A 12,062-nucleotide genomic window follows, 5' to 3' on the forward strand; every position below is an offset into this window, starting at 1 on the left:
TCAGGACGGTTTTCAAAGTAATTAGGTAGTCCGTAATCCCTAGATGAAAATCTAGAGATAAACTCGGTAACTCCGAATTTTTTCAGCCAATATTTTCAATCCAAAAAAAATTGTCTCCTAAGAAAATGTGTTTTATTTTCCGATGCAGAAAAAAAGAAAATGTGTTTTGAAAAGTTTAGATTCTTGCGCAAGTAATGACTTTCTGCGAGTTAAGTAGTGTCAAGCTTTCGCAACCAGAACATTCTTCACAAATAACATAGGAGATATCCATGTTGATATATTCTCTTTTTATACTATTATTTTGTATTATGTTTTTTTTTTTTGATACATCGGGTATTATGTTGATTTGATTGAAACTTTTTTATTTATTTTTAACTTGGGGCTAAAATATTTATATTAAGATGAAATTTAATTGTTTACAATGAAGTAATTATTAAATGATATTTGCTTAGAAAAATCTCAGTCCTTTTCACCTTGTTTACATAACTGGCTCACAAATGATATTTTTTTAAAACTAAAAACCACAAAATACTGAAACTGAATATATAAAACTGAAAATTAGTTTTGAATTTCAAAATTTCGAAACATAAAACTAAAACCACCTCAAACGAGGTCTTACATTTCATGAAATTCATTATAATTTTATAGGGTTGCATTAGGGTCAAGTTGGGTTGGGTCGGTTTTTCAGCGGCTATAGGTTCTAAACCTGAAATGACCCGAACCGACTTTAATCCAGTAGGAGGATGTATGAGATCTGAATCCTCGAGTGTAAACTTTTTGAAGTTTCTAAGTTAACATTTTATGTCTATCTTTGTCTTTTTTCACACCTGAATGATGTTGGTGAATTAATGACACAAAATGAATTATATTTATATGAAAGTTGTACCATTATGTGAGTCTCTCCGCAACATGTTGGACGTCTTTAATTATAATGAAGGAGTATGCACTATTATAACATCGAAAAATATTTTTGTACACAAGGGTCAAGGTTCAACCATAGTCAGTATGCACTGTTATAACATTGAGAAATATTTTTGAACACAAGGGTCAAGGTTCAACCATGGTTATCAAACTTGAGAGTTTTAACTCGTAAGCTTGACTGGTTTTGCGTGCCTAGGTCATGAAATCATGTTAAAATGACCCTAAACTCATTTTATGGTGAACTCAAACAGACTAAACAATTGAGTTCACTGATTTCAATGTTTAACTTTGTTTGACTCATTTTATTCAAAATGACACTAGGTTTTTGTGAACTTCGACCCCTTCTCCCTCACACAAGTGAAAACACTAGTGAATGAGAAGAAAGGAACTTTGACCCCTTCTCTGGTTCTTCCTTGCGTGTGTCGCTCCACCTTCGTCTCTGACATGCTTCATTCGGACGGTTTCTCCATCATCACTGAACAGTTCTCTCCCCGGGGCAACCTCTTGCCTGCATTAGTTTCTTCTTCCTGTCTTTTGTGTATTTGAATCCTTTGCTCTGATACGTACAAGTACAAAGAGCCCATTTGCACAAAGGAATCGATTTATTGTGTTCAGGAGTCTTGTTATTTGATATTCTAAAATCTGATTTACTAAGTCTAAATGGCTAACTGCTACATAGTATATAAAACTACAAATTTGTAGTCATGAACCTTAAATTTGGATATTTGGTAATTTTATGCATGTTTTGAACTTGTTCTTATAAACCTATTGTTGGATGATTTGGTTAGTTTTCAATGTTATTAGTGAGTGCTCATCATTATTATGGTGTTTTTAATACATGATTTCGCATGAGTCGAGTTTACCCCTTCACAAGTTTACGTAAACTCTCAACTTTAACTACCTTGGGCTAAACACGTCTAACTTTCATACTTTCTAAGATTGAACTTCTCAATACAATCCCCTCATTTAACCAATTCATAATTGGTTTGATAGCATAAGTGACCTCAATCCTTGACAAAATCAGCTATCAACTTCGTTTATGATCGAAGCAGGTAGTTCAGTTTCCACATTGATTTGTAATCTATATATGGGAAAAATCATTGCAATTGACTCTTTATACTCCCTCTATTCCTATCACTTTAAGATTTTGACTCAAGTATTTAACTTCTTGATATATCCTTTATCTCTCTTAACAATTTTGGCTCATCAACTTCCCTATCATTATTTAGAATTTTTTTTTGTGCTTTGACCACCAGTCTCCACGGGGAAAGGAGCCCCGCGTGACTAATCTGACTTGAGTTACGGTTGTAATGTAGGGTATAATTAAAAGAAACGTAATTAATATTCTCTTGATATTCTAAAAGTAAAAGTTAAAAAGGAACTAAATTAGTAACAATTATAAAGGAACGGTGACAATGGAGGGAGGGAGTATCATATTGGATTGCCAAGAAAGAAAGAAATCTTGTATAACTAATTAACTATGCAAGTTATGGATTTTCACAATTAAACAGACATGCATATACTTAAATTTTAATAGAAAACTGTGTTCTTTATTGTCACTGATAGAAATTTTTGTTTAAAGGATGGTCAACCCATCTCTGGATCAGGACAGGTTGAAAACCAACCTTGATATGATTCAAACCCAATGAAACTAAATAGACATACAACAAGTTTGGTTCCACATTAAAGTATTTCAGAATTATTTCTCATTCATAAAAGTGACTCAGACAAGTTATAATTTAGATTAGGTTTTTATATTCTCAACGATATTCAGTAAAACTATTGATCAACTATATAATTTTGACAACCACAATACAACAAATATATGTTTATTAAAAAAGGGAATAGAAAAGTTTTGGCATTTATTAAAACATAATAACTAGCCACTCCAATATCACCGTTAGAGTACTAAAATCCCAGGGCATGTTAGAATGCAACACAGCCGCCATGCAGTTCATAATATAGGTAACTTCAGTTCTTTCGAACCATCCACTTCAAATTTAAATGCACAAATAGGTTTGTTTCACGGCTTCTTCAATCCAATTTTGAATTCAAATATAAATCTAGATAGAGCTACAGAGCTATATCAGGTCTTGAATATGCTAATTTTCAAGTCGCCATTAAAATGCAGCACAGGAAATGCATGTTCAGTAGTTGTCTCCAGATTTATTAGTTCAGCTGCGTACAAATTCCACCTGTCGATCAGAACTATCATTAGAATATAAAGAAACTTTTGAAACAGAGAAATAGTAAATCCATAATCGACAACTTGAATGGCTAGGAGTTATACTTAAGCCAAATGAGATTGTTACGGACTCCTTGGACTTTTGCTTGGACTGCGACTCTGACGAAGTCGAGGCTGAATAGCACACAAAGTAAGGGTATAAAAATATATCATAGAATGGTTTCATGTTAAAATAAACCATCCTTCACATTTAAATCACTACATCTTGATTCCACTTTGTTATTGCTTGGCAGACAGACACCATATCCAAAGGCAATCATGCAAATGTCGAGAAGAAAAAAACTACTATGCCTTTTTCCCTCCATCACTACCCAACATAATCTTAAGCAATGCAATTTAGATAGCACTTACAGATGAATTTGGAGATCTGGATCTTGACTGGGACCTGCAAATTTTTAAAGGAGCAAAACATAGTTCAATATCCACAATGATCCACAAAAATACTTTATCTATGAGTCCAATATTCCACATCAAATTCATAACCAAAAAATTAATCCACCACAAAGCTGTATTGAATTCTATTGTCAGCAGTGCATGATACCTTTGAACCAAGTATCGTGAAGATACAACCATATATAGAACAATAAGACAAATCCTAAAAACAAGGATGAGATTGACCCAGAACTTAGAGCACAGGTTATGTCGTAGTTTTTGAACTGTAATACTGCTGATTTGCATTTGTTGGAATCAATCAATAGCATTTAGTTCATGGTGATCCAGCTTTTAGATTGCAACACATCCATCAACTGTCATCCAGTGTACAACAATCGCAGACCATGCCTTTCATCAATACATCATTACCATTATCATTAGTCATAGCATTAATGTGTTCCACAGGTGCTCATCAACAAAACAATTATTACCTTAGACCACAAAGTCGCGGGCGTTTGAGCACCACATGCCATCAAGATCCTAACATGCAGTTCCCAGATCCCCGCAAAAGGCCACATCTAAAAAACAAGAGAGGCAACCCTAGTGAACATTGTGTATCTAGTGTGGCCAAGCCGAGGACCACTTTACCAATGCCCCTTCAACCTTTCCACATGGAAAATCATGCTGATAGGTCCATGGTGCAGTATTAGCCTTTGTGAAAAAATCAAAGTGGATGGCATATAATAATATGTTCACTTTCAGACAATTATTAATTGGAAATGATATGTGCCTTACACCTTGCACAAAAAGGAAAAGGACAAGCAAATATGAATTCAGACCCAACTAGGAGTATCAAAATATTCTAGAAATGGCAAATAAAAAGCACAATACGTCCATGACGGAAACTGAATGCAATACCATGTGGATCTAGACAATCTCATGGACAAAGAACATTCAAGGCTTTTCATAATTAAATCATAAATTTGAAATAGAGGGATATTATATCCTTACAACAGTAGATAACTCAAAGAATTTCCGTTCCTGACTAGCAAATTACACAGTTGAAAACTCAATCCTACTAAATCAGGTGAGATGTGAAAGGAATAGAGCCATTGCGTGTAGTGTTGTTACTGGCGGATGGAAGAGAGCAAAAAACCCGCCATATTTGACAAATAATGATGGCAGATGGTGGACTATAGAGATTATGGCGGGATATCAGCCATGGAGAAAAGACGAAAACCCACCATGAGAATCCGCCATGGCGGATATTTGATAACACTGCTCGCGTTTGGAAAACAAAGAGACTTAAAAAAATGCAGAGACATGGTTGAAGTTCAAAGAACAAAATTGAAATGCCTAAATATGAATTCTGCTGCCAATTATTATAATTGTCAGTTCATCTGATTAATTTTACATCATCTGAGCCTGAAGTGGAGAGGAAAGACATGCTATTCTAGGTACCAAACACTTATACCTTACTGTCTCACTGCTACTCGTGTAACAATAATATATGTGATAACTTTAAGACCAAATGACAAACTAAGTTTTCATCACGCCTTAAGAAGATATCAAATATGTAATTTCAATGCTTAAACAGGATTCTGCTTGCCCAATTTTTTTTCAAAATTTAAACTACACAGAGAAGGAGTCATGGTGGAGTAGTGAATTCATGATAAAACAAAGGAAGCACACATTGACAATAGTGGAACAATCATGTGTAATAGAGAACTGGTTATGTTGAATAGTGTAAGGGTCACTAAGAGAACCGAAGCCTTTTATCATGTTATCAACTACCAAAGCAATAGGAACCCTCCTCTAACATAGACCACATAATACCACCTTTGGGAAAAAGCTCCTAGAAAATATATTGCAAGCAAAACAGCTTACTTTAATGAAAAAAATGCTCTTATTCACTAAAAATACTTTAGTAATGTTCAAGTGGCCTATTATGTAGAAGCGTCAAAAGTAAATTGTACATAACAGGATTAGGTAAAAACTGACCTTGAAAGAGATAACGAACGTCGAGAGTGTTTTGCATTTGGAGACAAACTGCAGAAAATGAAATGGACACTCAATTCATCAATGCTACAAAAAACAATAACAAATCATACTTCACCAAAGCAACCGAATTGAACCTTATACTCCTGCCACTATAGCTACGACTTCGGCTTCGACTTCGTGATAAATATGGACTGCGGCTGATGCTTCGAGAATAGCTTCTCCTAGAGTCACGACTGGGGCTTCTAGAATAATCCCGATCATATTCCCTCACCTGGACCAACCAGAGAGATATGGTAAGGAAAGCAAGTACATAAAGAGAAAGCAAAATGTAGCCAAATGTATCACTCACCCGTATGTACGCTCGAGAGAAGGCATTTCGAAATTCTGAGTCATCAAGTTTCCTTAACTGTAAAACAATACCAAATTATTGAGGCAGAACATTAGTCAGAATAGCAGTCATAGTGAAATCCAGTTTAATATGGCCAGGCAAGTAAGTACAAAATTACAGGTTTACAATACTTACGGCATATCTCATATCATCATAATTGGTGTAGTCTACTATCCCAGTCATGCCTACATACAAATTATACCATTGTATAAGAACTATGAGAGAAAAATTTAACAAGTAAATCAGTTCAAAAATCTTAAGAGTTTTCCAGAATAAGTAATTCACCCATATCAATTTCATTTGGAATTAACAGAAAAGATGAAAAACAACTACCAAAATAACTAAATAAGCACTTCAACACATACTTGGATTAGCTTATATTGTGGTCACAAAATTTTTTATCATCAAAATGAAGCAAAGAGAACTTTTAGATTAAACCTACTTTTGTGTAGAAAATAAATCTAAATCAAACCTGTGTTTAGTCTTGAATTTTCTTTTTCTACTTAGCCCTTACCATAGCCCATCCACACATCAATCTCAGCAACTTCTTAAGAAACTCAAAAACACAAAAGCCATCTTAATTTCAAGGAAATATCTCTTGACGACACCGCATCATAATATTATGGCAGACAACTACCTCTGTACTTTCCAAAGGAAAATATCCTCACTCTTGCTTATCAATTATGCAAAGACAACCAATGTTGAGGAGCTCAAAGGAATAAAAGCTTTCCTCATTCTTGGGTAGTATTATTTTTTCATTCTCCGAATCTCCGTTAATACAAGGGCTGAAGAGCGCAACTGCCTAACTCAAGTACCCTCAGCACTAAGCATTTTGCAATCAAATAAAAATTATGCCTAATTATATCTCAATCCACTTACCTCCACGCTCACGGAAAACTTGAGAGAAACACACATCACCAGCTTTACGCATGTGATCCTAGTCATTTAAAACTCATAATCAGACAATATTGTTCATTAATTTTCAACCAATACAATAATTTTAACATCATACTTTCAGGTAGTAAAAAGAATGAAGCAATTCATACTTTCAGGTCTTGCCATGAGGCGGAAGGAGGTAATCCAGTCACCAGAACTACAAACAGAACAAAATAGGGTCAGTGAAAACTTTCTTTTGTGATGTATAAATATAAAATAAGACAAACAAATAAGAATAAATTACGGTATAATGATATCAAGCTAAAAAAACTAATAATTGGAAACAATGCTTACCACGATAGTCAGAACGCCTGGAAGCTCCACGGCTACTGCTGCCACCACTATAACTACTGTAACGGTCTACTGATGATGAAGAACCCCGTCCCCCATGTGCAAGTTCAACCTACAGTAATAAGCAATGACCAAAAGTTTATGAGGAAATTAGATAGTGAGTCCCATAGAGACCAAAAGGACAAAAGAGCAAGGAGGGTAAGTTTACTAACTCGTAACCGAAAACCATCAAAATCGTAACCATCTCGATAGTAGATTGCATCTTCAGCATCACGAGCATCCTCAAACTGCAATATAACATTTGATAAATATAAGACAGAAGAAGGGACCTAAAATGCATGTGATGACTGATAAACGCTTCTTCATGTCCTCGCAAAATGTAATCAGGACATACCTGAACAAAAGCATAACCTGGTGGTCTTGGAGGAATCTTCAAATCAATGTCAACAATAGGACCAAACTGCAATTAGACAAAGAAGAAATCAATTAGTGAAACAAAAATCCAGGCCTGCTAACCTACAACTATATTTATAAAAAAAATGTGGGTGGATATTGGTAGTCAAAATTGCAATTTATATCACTAAATCGCATGATTTTGAGATCTGCAAACCCGGGGCGGTTTAAATCTCTTTCTTGCTAAATCGCCCCAAAATCACTAAACAGACTAAAATCAGGATTGAGGGACATTATGCAACTTAGGCAGATCCGGAATTTCACGAGTTTTGACCCGTTTGTTTGCGAACCATGTGAGAAAAACCGTAATTTTTATGGGTTTGCAACACAAAGCTTCTCATACGACATTACGAGTCACTCACGTCTCACCTCTAAAACTAGAGGCGACTTCAACCAAGGGGCTCTGCAGGGAGTGACGACAGCCACCGCCAACGATGGTGGCGACGGCTGAGCTTAACTTTACTGATGAAGTTGATGGACCTGATGATGAGGATCTAATGGAGGGTCCTGATGATTTTAATGTGGAAAATTTCCTAACTTAAGTTGGATATTAAGTTTTATGCTTTGATGAGAACTTGATGTTTAAGTTTTAATGGTATTCCCATTTAGTACTTTATGACTTATGTATGACATTCCTATGAATTACGAGTTATGTTTTATGACCCTTTATGACTATGTACGACATTCCTATGAATGTTGGTTATTTATGCAATTTTAGATGCATATAAGAACTTGTGTGTGTGTGTGTGTGTACATATTGCGTGTAAATATCAAAAGCTGCTAAATCTTGTGATTTAGTTGCAGTTTAGCTATTAACAAATTACAACCCCCTCCCCGATTTAGGTCATAATCCCAATTTCGACTACTATCGCATTACAATGAAAGTAAACGACAAGATAAAATGGCAAGTAATAATTGATAGAGAACAACAAGGATTCTTCTTTACTGCATTTCTCTAACATAATTATGTTGGTAATCAAACCATAACACATCCAATGCTACAATACATATAATAATATGCATTAAATACAACTATACAAGTACCTTGTAGAAAATATCCTCTACTTCTCTCAAGCGAATATCGCCAGGGAGGTTGCCAACATAAATTGTTCGGCTTGACCGGCTGCTCATTTTCTTTCCTGAAGCACGGTTGAAAAAATCAATTACACACTTAAACACTGTTTCAACATGAATCCCCACACATACTGCAAATTATTGAATCAATTCAGCTAACATATAACAATGGAAACATACAGAATTTGAAGAAGTCACGCCTTGGAAAAATTACTACAACAATCATATGATTTTTCCTCACACACGGGAAATTTAAAATGATATGAAGCGTGACTGATACGACAAATCTGCTATAGTAAAAAAAGAAAATACATACAAGCCATTAAGTATCAGGATTATGCTCCTATTTACTTGGTGATTCTGGTATGGTTAATTTTTTCAATTAGTATTTTCAGTTCTAGTTGCAGTAGAATCCTAATGCCATTAGATTTAGCTTCTTCAAATGTTAAATCCCTTATTAATTGAACATGATAATTTCAGATTCACATCAATCCCTGAGAATTAAAGCTTAAATCTATGGAATATTGCTCGATCGATCGAAGTTGGTAGAAATTTCGAGAATGAAGAAACGGCAAAGTGGCAATACCAGAATCAAACCCTATCTACTGGGAATTATGAGAAGAAAGTGAATGAAAAATTCAGATGAAAGAAACGAACATGTGACTGAGAAAATTTGCAGCGATAGAGAAATTGAGGATTGTGAGAGGGAATTGGTACCTGTGAAGAAGATGAGAATTGAGAAGAGAGTGAGAGATGCGAAGAATGGAAAACGATGGTTCTGGAAGAAGCACTGAGGTGAGTACGTGTACGAGAGAAGAATAAGATGGTCACGCAAACTAACTGCTTAAATATTATGCGCTACACGTGTACGGCCAGAGCTACGATCGCATCTTAGCCGTTCATTGCTCTATGAACTTTTCATATGTTTATCTTATTTTTTATTTTAGGAAAAAATGTTCTTATTTTTATTTTTAGAGTGTTTGTTTAAGCTTTTTTCTTGAGAAAAAAAATCACATTTTTAATCTATTGAATAATAAAAAATATTTAAAAATTTACTTTATAAAAAAATCTAAAATCAGATTATTTTTAATTTCAGCCTCTTATTAGATTGTACTTGTAGGTACTATAATATTCTAGGGAACTAGGATTAGATATAAAATGAATGGTTTTCCGTTAAATGAAAATTACTCAAAAAATTAACTATTGCCTCTTTTTTTTCTGGTAACATGGTGGGGCAAGGCCCCGAAGGCGAAAAAACGCTAAACTACAGGAGCACGAAGAGAGGCTAAAGCCTCGTCGGCATCCTGGGACAAGAGAGGACGACATTCCGCCAAAGGAAACTGCAACAACTGAGTCTCAAACCCAAATACATGTGCAGAACTAGCTAAACTATCCGCTACAGAATTAGCTTCCCTGAGGACATGATGGAACCGAACCTCCACCTGACGTGGTATTGCCCTCCGAATAGACCCAACCATCTCCAAGTATGGGTTGATCAACGTGCCAGAAGAGGTAAGAGCCTTAAGAGCTTCGGCAGAGTCACTCTCAGTGATAACCTTAGGGCATGGCTTCTTACCAATGACCTCCAACGCCGTTCGAATGGCCCATAGCTCAGCCAAAAGAGGATTTGACGTGCCTAGCCGACGAGAAAATCCTTGGATCCAATTACCTGCACTATCCCGAAGCACCCCACCACATGCCGCTTCACCGGAGGCCCAAACCGAGCCATCGACGTTGAATTTTATTGTGTTGTTCTTAGGTTTTTTTTTAGCTTTAGGATCCGTTTGGTAGTCAGGATAGGATATGATAGGATATGATATGTGAATAGGATATCAACATGATAGGATAAGAGCATGATAGACTCTTATCATATCCTATGTTTGAGGTGCACATGATAAGGACAGGATATGATAAGGAAAAATGTATCGGATTTATATTTAAATAAAAAATACATTTAAAATTGATCCTTCTATTAAATTTAATTTCTTTACATTTTCATGAATGAGTCTATATTTTAAAATAAATAAAATTAATTTATATTTTATTAATTAGCCTATTTTATTGTTTTGAAGATACCCTATATTTTAAATAAAATTATGCAGTTAGCCGATTGGTTTTCACATAGTTGTGACACGTGATAATTAACAATAAAAGTTAACTAAATTAAGAATATTATTATTTCAAAAGTACTTTATATTTGAATTATAAATTATTATATAAGTAGACAAGTAGTTTTAAATAATAGGAGATGAAAATAAAAAAAATAATCTATTAGTATTAAAAAATCAATATTTGTAATCAATGTTTTTCACTTAGTTGTGACACGTGATAAACAATAAAAATTAACTAAATTAAAAATATTATTATTTCAAAAATGCTTTATATTTAAATTATTATATAAGTAGATAAATAATTTTTAAATAATAGGAGATGAAAATATTAAATTAGTCTATTATCTATCTATAAACTCTATAAAGGAAGAGTTTTTGCAACCTTGGGGGTAAATCTGTCAATCAACAAATAATTTCAAAGACTATGAAGCTTGACCATGGATATTTTAGTAAAAATGCATTTTATTTCACTTGGATTGAATCTCAGCCGTTGATTCCCAATAAGTTATTAGTCATGGATCAAATCTTGACCGTTGAAATCTTCCAGCAATCTTTATTTCCTTCTGTATTTCACTGGCGTTTTCGTTTCTCCGTTTTCATCCGTTTTCATTCTTCCAACAATTTTAATCGCGTCGCACGTTTTCCCTTTTATGTCTTCCGTTTTCCTTCGATCGGTTGTCAAAGGAGCCATCTTTGTGGTGCCTCATCCATGGTCTCAAACACCTTCACAGTCGTTTTGCAACCAGCAGCGTGAAGGAGATGGATCCAAGGGGATCTGCGGCTCTTCCGACAGCGGATTCAGGTTTTTGAACCCTAAGTTTTCATTGTAATCAACGAAAGATTGGTGTTTTTTCATTCCCTTCAAACTCGCAATTTTATTCCCTAATATGAACTTTGTGCTCAACTTCGAATTATTTACATCTTGAGTTAGGTTCTTATTTCCTAATATGATCTTTCCTCTTTTTTAGACGAGTCTGATGGGCTCATTGGCTCAATGCAGTGGCTAGGGTTGGAATCTCATATGAACATCGGTGAATCCTTTGTGATCTTCATTGGAGTTTTTGGGTTTTCGGTGAGTACAAGTATTCAGACTTAATGATTTAATTTTTTTTTAGGAAACAAACCCATTGGATTATGCATTGAAGAAATTGACATGGGAAAACCATCTGCAGGAAGATGATATAGCCAAGGCATATCATGAATGTGTAAGAACCATGACTGAATTGGGGGGGAAATTCCTTGAACCTTTATTAAAACCTTGATGGGCATC

General features: G+C 34.8%; 1 protein-coding gene across 5 annotated transcripts; it reads right to left on the minus strand.

Moving 5' to 3' along the window:
- Window positions 1-2,766: 2,766 nt before the first annotated feature.
- On the minus strand, window positions 2,767-9,496 carry LOC130718082 (serine/arginine-rich splicing factor SR30-like). 5 transcript variants are annotated; one of them, XR_009012519.1, is made up of 16 exons: window positions 9,399-9,496; window positions 8,652-8,746; window positions 7,549-7,614; window positions 7,367-7,441; window positions 7,158-7,266; window positions 6,974-7,020; window positions 6,807-6,864; window positions 6,063-6,112; window positions 5,889-5,945; window positions 5,674-5,810; window positions 5,540-5,587; window positions 4,030-4,116; window positions 3,708-3,946; window positions 3,518-3,551; window positions 3,212-3,280; window positions 2,767-3,116 (listed from the first exon to the last, which is right to left on the minus strand). XR_009012519.1 is itself a non-coding variant. In XM_057568540.1 (14 exons), exons 2-13 carry the CDS (start codon window positions 8,736-8,738, stop codon window positions 3,230-3,232), a joined length of 819 nt encoding a protein of 272 aa, XP_057424523.1. In that variant the 5' UTR covers window positions 8,739-8,746; window positions 9,399-9,496; the 3' UTR covers window positions 2,767-3,116; window positions 3,212-3,229. The 5 variants fall into 5 exon arrangements, 2 of the variants coding, with proteins under 2 accessions (XP_057424523.1, XP_057424524.1); XR_009012517.1 differs by lacking the exon at window positions 3,708-3,946; XR_009012518.1 differs by having other exon boundaries at window positions 3,708-4,116.
- Window positions 9,497-12,062: the final 2,566 nt, after the last annotated feature.

Source organism: Lotus japonicus, chromosome 5, assembly GCF_012489685.1.
Source record: "Lotus japonicus ecotype B-129 chromosome 5, LjGifu_v1.2".
Lineage (NCBI taxonomy): Eukaryota > Viridiplantae > Streptophyta > Magnoliopsida > Fabales > Fabaceae > Lotus > Lotus japonicus.

Bases quoted from the DNA above. Each gene is read 5' to 3' on its own strand.
- LOC130718082 (XM_057568540.1), bottom strand. From the start codon at position 8,738: ATGAGCAGCCGGTCAAGCCGAACAATTTATGTTGGCAACCTCCCTGGC. The intron at 7,615-8,651 runs GTACTTGTATAG...GTCTAATTGCAG, and splicing joins TAGAGGATATTTTCTACAAG to TTTGGTCCTATTGTTGACAT. The intron at 3,281-3,517 runs GTAAGTGCTATC...TGTGCTATTCAG, and splicing joins CCAGATCTCCAAATTCATCT to CCTCGACTTCGTCAGAGTCG.